Here is a 7,539-nt window from a genome sequence, read left to right as displayed (position 1 = left end):
AGTCCAGTACATGAGTGATCTGTTCTGGAAACGCTGGACCAGAGAATATCTGCCTCAACTTCAGGAAAGACAAAAATGGAATCGTCCAGTGCGTAACTTCAGCCAGGGAGACATAGTCTTGATTGTCAACTAATCAGCTCCCAGAGGATCATGGCTAATGGGAAGTATAGTGAAGATTGTGGTTGATGAACATGGAGTCGTACGCAAGGTTCGCGTCAAGACGAAGACGAACGAACTTGAACGGCCGATCACCAAACTCTGCGTGCTTCAAGAAGCAGAATGAAAAGGACTGAAAGTAGTTTTTCTTCTATTTTGTAATTGTTTCTAGGATAGAAAGCAATTAGGGGCCGGGTATGTAGCGGCCAGGATAGACCTTATGGTGTTTTAAGTAGAAATGTTTAAAAATGATAAACAATTTTGTTTGAATTAATAATTTCTTAGATATTTATTTTTGTGGTTAAAAGGGTAATTACATTGGAAAATCATAATAATTAGAATTCATATGTTTAGGTTATCTGTGGTATATGGAGTCGGCTACCAGGCACTCTCGCGTTGCTCTTTTCAGATGACTAGGAGCCTTGGAAGCGAACAGTTTTCTTACGTGCTGCTGCAGACTCCGACAGACATTTAGAACATTTTTATTTAATCAGTGGATATTTTAGTTAGTTCATGTTTCTATTGTAAGTGTTACAAAAGTAAATTAAACTTCAATTTTCATTTCAAGACCGGGTTGAAGTGGATTTATTTCAACACGGACATTCAGCGTGAAACAGCTTCGGGGTCGGAGAGTTCCTCACTGTAAGAAACAGCACATTCCTAGTGATCTCACAAAGAACAAGCCTCTATAATTTGCACTCTGTATTGACAGAGAAAAACTTTTTGTTTTGCACATAATAAAGTGAGTCCCCGCTTAACGACGGGTCTGGTTAACGACGGACATGCACACTGGTTCGGTTTGAGGAGGACTCCGAGAGTTGTATCTTCCCTTATGGAAGCCCTTTGAACATGAGTAAATTTACACAAACACCGCAGCTCCGAATCAAGCTAATCACCGCTGATAGCATGCTAGCCAGCAGTACTATAGAGAAATGTTCTATTTATTCTGCTTGTAAGCAGTATGCCACTATAGCTCGTGCACTGGTCAGGGTGTTTATCATCTCCTCCATACTGAGGATTGCTGCTAGGGGTGTGACGATACACGATATTGGGTATATATAATATAATACAGAGTGCAAATAGTGCAAACAGAGCCTGACCAAGTATGTCACTGAATTTGCTGCAACTACACTGCCATGTTCATTTTTAAGAATATTAACATCCCCACACTGCTCCTGATATCCTTTGCTGTCTCAACTTGCCAAAGCGCCTTTCTGTCCCTGCTACCAAGTGAGATATGTTGATCTGAGTACTGAGCTGTGGTGGTGCTGTAAATGTCTCTGTATCGTGCTCGTATTAGTCGCGGTGTACGGCATTATTTTCATACAATGTTTGTATATGGTCAGTGTCTTATCAGTCACTCTCTTCCCATTTATCATTTCCTCAGGGTACCCAAAATGCTGCCAAACAAACGAGCCTGCCGCCATACCTGGTACCACAAACTGAAAGCACAAAATGGTGCAAGTGACGTCAGGTTTCATTCCATATATTCAGACTTTCATTCCATATATTCAGACTTCATTCCATATTCTCAGGTTTCATTCCATATATTCAGACTTTCATTCCATATATTCAGACTTTCATTCCATATTCTCAGGTTTCATTACATATATTCAGACTTAGCAGTCATTCTATATATATAGTTTTTTTTCTGAACGGCTTGCCATAATATATATATATATATATATATATATATATATATATATATATATATATATATATATATATATATATATATATGAACTGAACTGAATACAGCGAGTCCCCACTTAACGATGGGTCTAGTTAACGACGGACCGGAGTTACGACAGACTTTTTTTATTTTGTGCGGTGCGCGGAGGAGCAGTGGCAGCACAGTGGAGTGTTGTGGAGTATTGTGTACGATAAGCTGAGGCAGCGCAGCCTCCACCGCAGCCCATCTCGGCATTGCGATCGCTCTTTCTCACGCTGTACGCACGCACGAGAACATTGTTTGTTTTTTCTATACTGTATTTACGATCAAAGCATATCTAAATCTAGGGTCACGCTTAATGACAAAAACTGCTTTACAACGGACTTTTCAGTCTCTAACCCCATCGTTAAGCGGGGACTCACTATACATTTAACTGAACTGATAAGTTTCTGAACAGTGCCTGTAGCATTTCATGTGTGACAGTTTTAGCTTTCAGCCGGTGTTGTGTTGAATTCTGAGTCCCCTCGTTTATCCGCGCATAAAGATGCTACAGATTATATTGTCGATTTATGTTTCTATGCGCAAACATGAGCTAGACTTTAATTTTCCATCACAGCAAACGACACGGCATTATCTATGTCCAAAGCCACACTGGCTCAAGGGTGTTAATTATTTTAAATAAAATACACACTACACTACCGATGTTCACCTCTGACCATGACTTTGCAGTATTATGTCTAAATATCTAGTTAGGACAAAACTAGAGTGCTCAATGAACTAGGTTATAGTCACTGTAACTCCCTAATATAATCTGTAGCGTCTTTGTGCGTGTGCAAACGAGGGGACTCGGAATTTTGCACAACACATGTTGGTTTGAAAAAAAGTCTCTGTCGTGCCTGCTGCTTGCATGTGCTAAATGAAATTGAGCACTTCTTTGATTTACAACTTTGACCTACCACCTGATTCACTTTCTGCTCCACCCCCTGAGAGGTGAAGAAAAATCCACAGAAAAGCCGCGCCTCAGTATAAGCCGCATCGTTCAAATCACTGCAGCTCAGCTGGTCTTCAACCTTCCCAAGTTCAGACATGTCACTCCCTTGCTGTGCTTCCTTCACTGGCTTCCGGTAGCTGCCTGCATCAAATATAAAACTCTGGTGCTGGCCTACAAAGCAAAGAATGGTCCAGCTCCTCCTTACTTGATGGCCATGGTAAAACCCAGAAGCATACCTAGAGCCCTCCGTGCCTTAAGTATGACTCGTCTTGACCCTCCATCATCCAGGACACATGGGAGACAAGCATCTAGACCAGGTATCACAAAATGGCGGACCGCCCAAACGCCGTCCTGTCCGGACCCAATCACATTCCCGATTAACTGGATACGGACCCAAATGCCAAAAAAATTTTAACGGGAGACTATATTTTAAACCGGAGAATTTACTTTCAGACGAGTGTTACGGTCACCACCCATTTGAGTGTTACGTCCCCACCCCCCCGCCCCCCCCCGCTCAACAGCTTTCGTCCGCACCCCCCCCCCCCCCCCCCCCCCCCCCGCTCAACAACTCAACAACTTTCGTTCGCCACCGCGGACCCGGACCTAAGGTCTGAGCTATCTGCCAAAAATGGACCGCGGAAAGATTTAATTGATTACCCCTGATCTAGACTTTTCTCTGTCCTAGCTCCAAGAGGGTGGAATGAACTTCCCTTGTGTGTCCGAACATCGGAGTCACTTGCTGTCTTCAGACGCCGACTGAAGACCCACCTCTTTCAAGTACACTTTATATAATTATGCTTTTGTCTACTGTGCTTTATCGTCTCTTTCCTCAGGTGTTTGTTATAGGTATTGCTTACTGTCTTTTTCTCAGGTATTGTGCATATTTGTGTTATAGGAATTGCTTACTGTCTTTTTCCTCAGGTGATGTGTATAATCAGGTATAATGATGACTTGGCATAATTGTTAGGTATCATATGACTTTCGGCTAGTGGTTTTTCCAGCTTAGTGTACCTTGTGTTCAGGACTATCGATACTACCTTGGAGATTCCAAGCAACTACGTAGCACTTTTGTAAGTCGCTCTGGATAAGAGCGTCTGCTAAATGTCATAAATGTAAATGTAAATCGTGGGGAAAAAGTAGCGGCTTATAGTCTGGAAAATACGGTATATATGAAATCCATTAGCTCACTTATTTAAAATTTTACACATAAGTTGTTTTTTAGTGTTTTTCTCTGGTTTCAGTATGATTATGTAACACTTTGGGAGAAATAAACAGAATAACAAACCAAAACTGGAGGCCAGAATGGCAAATATCTCCACAGCTACAGTGAATTTTCCAGGAGAGCTGACATACGCTGGAATAAATGTGATCCAAACTGCACAGAATATAAGCATGCTGAATGTGATGAATTTGGCTTCATTAAAGTTATCAGGCAGCCTGCGTGCTAGAAAAGCCAAAACAAAACATAGACTAGCTAGCAGCCCAATATAACACAGCACAGCCCAGAAACCTATGGATGAGCCTAAATGACACTCTAGAATAATTTTTTCCTTGTAGACTTTTAGATTTTTGAAGGGAAAAGGAGGGGATGTTGTTAACCAAAACGCACAAATAATAACCTGTATGAGAGTGAAGGCAAGAACACTGAGTCTCTGCTGTGGAGGCCCAAACCATTTCATGACATTACTGTCGGGAAGTGTAGCCCTGAAGGCCATTAACACCACTATTGTTTTCCCCAGAACACAGGAGATGCAGAGGACGAAGATGATCCCAAACGCTGTGTGGCGCAGCATACAGGACCACTCAGAGGGCTGACCAATGAAAGTAAGTGAACAGAGGAAACACAGAATCAGAGAGAAGAGCAGCAGGAAGCTCAGCTCCGAGTTGTTGGCTCTGACTATTGGGGTATTTTTGTGTTTGAAAAATATCAGTAATATTGCTAGTGTCATAAATACACCAACAACAGAAACCACTGTTAGTAAAATTCCCATAGTTTCCATATAAGACAGATATTCAATTTCCTTCTGTATGCATTCATTTTTTTGTAAATTTGACCAGGATTCTTGATGACATTGTTCACATTTAATAGAATCTATTGTTGAGTAAGAAAGAAAGAAAACAATGAAAGTGGTTAGTTAAGCTTCCCAATAATAAAATATTTTCATTTACTATTTCTCAGTACTTATTTACCTGTTACATTATTGATTTCTCCCTCTGCACATGGTATACAGTCATAACAGCAGACAGGCCTTCCCTTCTGTACTGCCTTCCTGGTGCCTGGAGGACAGCTCTGACTGCACACAGACACTGGAACCTATCATCAGGGGAAAATTTTAGTTGACAATATAAAATAAATAATTGCTTACATAAATACATTCTTCAAATTCAAAATGAAAGTATCATATTTATATGCACAATCAGACCAATGTACAAATCTGACCTTATTAGTATTTTGTCCCCACACAATAGAAGACACATTTACAGTTAATCTCCTGTGAACAGGAAAAGTATAGTCATAAAGTCCGACAGCAACAAATTCATGGTGCTCTTCTGCACTTGTTTGCCAGTTTATGACCTCATATCTCACAATAGGATCACCATTTTTATCAAAACAAACTTCTTCATCTTCTTTAGTTTTGAAATTTACAATTTTAAGTTTTTCTAGAAACTGAAAAAAATAGATCAAAGTTTATATGTTAATAAATTATATTATTTGAAAAAGCATAGTAATGAACACTGCCTTGCCAAATAAAGATTAATTGGGACATGGATTTGGCTGGATTATCGAATCAGTGCTAAATGGGTGTTTTACAGATCAGTATTAAGTACAGGAACAGTGCTACAACAGACAATTAACTTACTATGAGAGGATCAGACTGCTTATTTGTTGGACATGTGTCTTTACAGCCCAGAAGGTCATGTAGGGTGTGGGCAATTGCATACACTCCTTTATACACATTATTGAAATATGGCATGAGGGACATGTCAGTAAAGATGCTGTTCATTTCAGACAATTTCTCTTGTCCTGTGCATATAGCTGAATGCTCTGCATCATTATGCACTCTATATTTACAGTTAAATATTGCCTCCCAGTATTTAGTAAAAATTGTGCTTCCTGATGTTTTCACTTGATTTAAATCTAGAATGAATTCCTTCAGACCATTCACATTTGTTTTAGGGATAGCCAGCCCTATGGATCCTTGCAGTATGTTGTGTTTGTCAATTTTGGCCAGTTCTGGATCTACAAGCCAGGCTTCAGTTCCTACCCACTGGTATCCAATGATATTGTACTCAAAAAATGCATCAAGCAATATTTTTAAGTCCCCGGCATCAATAAAACCCACTATGACGCGTGATGTGGAGCTTTTAATCTGCTCAATGATTCCAAGAACTTTCCCTTTTGAATAGGTATTAAAAAATGGAAGGGAATATTCCAAGCATATGCCCAACTGCTCTGCAGTTTCAGTAAATGCAGCCATTCCACTGTTGCCATAGTCATCATCTCTTCTTATTGCTCCCACCCAGGTCCAGCCAAAGTGCCTGACCATTTCTGCCAGCGCTCTGCTCAGGTGATAATCACTGGGAATAGTACGCAGAAATGAGGGATATTTGCTTTTGTCACTGAGACACTCACAGGTGGCACTGTGACTGATCTAAAAACACATTTATAAAGGATCCTTAGGCATATTGTTTAGAGAAAAGTTCATATGAATTATTAGAATGACATATTACATTAAAATAAATTGTAAAATAAAATTATTTTAAAAAATTGTTCGATGAATGCAAAATTGACATAACCTCTTTTCTAATTGATTACATACTTACTAAGGGAATGTTGAAAGGTCCAATACTCATTGCCACAGCCATGGACACTGATGAGTACGTCTCTCCTATTATGGCTTGTACCTGGGCTGGTTTTGTGCAGGGCTCATCTGAGACTGATTTATCATTTCCATTAACAAGTGCCATAGCCACCTGAACCCCAACTGCTTTGGAACCACAGGTGTCATAGATCTTATAACCCAGAGTGATACCAGGCAGTAAAGATGAACTGTTGTTGATCTCCTCTACTGCAAACATGAAGGACTGGGAATATTGTAAGGTCCTGACATCAAGACTGCATAATAAAAGAAAAATATAAGGAAGCTTTTGTATAGTATTTAAAGCTCCATTCACATGTCATTTGTGACATTTTAGTACATCACATATTCATAAAGTGTCTAAAATGCTGTGTTTTCCTGCTTACCTCATGCACTTCACTGAAGGTGGTTTGACCACATAAGACAAGTCTGTGATATCCAAACTGCTGTGAAAGGAGAAAATTCCTCCAACTATGATATCACCATCCTTTGACAGTGCCGGGTATGCAGATTCTCCTTGCAAAGTACAGGCAGTCCCATTAGCACTGGAGAAATTTATAATGGCCATTATCACATGCAAGAGAGTAAAGACAGGCTCCATTCACTTACAGACTGAAGATAATGAAAGAACGTCAGGTAGGTCTAATGTTTCAGCTATTTGGACAGGACGGATACATGGTATTTATACAGAAAGGCAAATTCTCAGTGGAACAGTATTACTGGTAGGCTAAAAGCAAAGGGGTGTGACTATTTACCTGTGGATAAAATATAGTACCTTACTAACATGTCAAATCAAATATATTTGTATAGCGCTTTTCACAACATATGTTTTCACAAAGCGCTTTATAGGATTTACAACA

General features: G+C 39.9%; 1 protein-coding gene across 1 annotated transcript; it reads right to left on the bottom strand.

The window, feature by feature from the left end:
* Nucleotides 1–4,003: 4,003 nt before the first annotated feature.
* On the bottom strand, nucleotides 4,004–7,280 carry LOC143508882 (extracellular calcium-sensing receptor-like). The gene is made up of 6 exons (XM_076997483.1): nucleotides 7,066–7,280; nucleotides 6,645–6,936; nucleotides 5,681–6,472; nucleotides 5,260–5,487; nucleotides 5,010–5,133; nucleotides 4,004–4,911 (listed from the first exon to the last, which is right to left on the bottom strand). Exons 1-6 carry the CDS (start codon nucleotides 7,278–7,280, stop codon nucleotides 4,004–4,006), a joined length of 2,559 nt encoding a protein of 852 aa, XP_076853598.1.
* Nucleotides 7,281–7,539: the final 259 nt, after the last annotated feature.

The sequence above is a fragment of the Brachyhypopomus gauderio genome, chromosome 2 (assembly GCF_052324685.1).
Source record: "Brachyhypopomus gauderio isolate BG-103 chromosome 2, BGAUD_0.2, whole genome shotgun sequence".
NCBI classification, from domain to species: Eukaryota; Metazoa; Chordata; class Actinopteri; order Gymnotiformes; family Hypopomidae; genus Brachyhypopomus; species Brachyhypopomus gauderio.
Note: the sequence above shows the minus strand (reverse complement) of the source record. Positions and strands in the feature narration are given on the sequence as shown.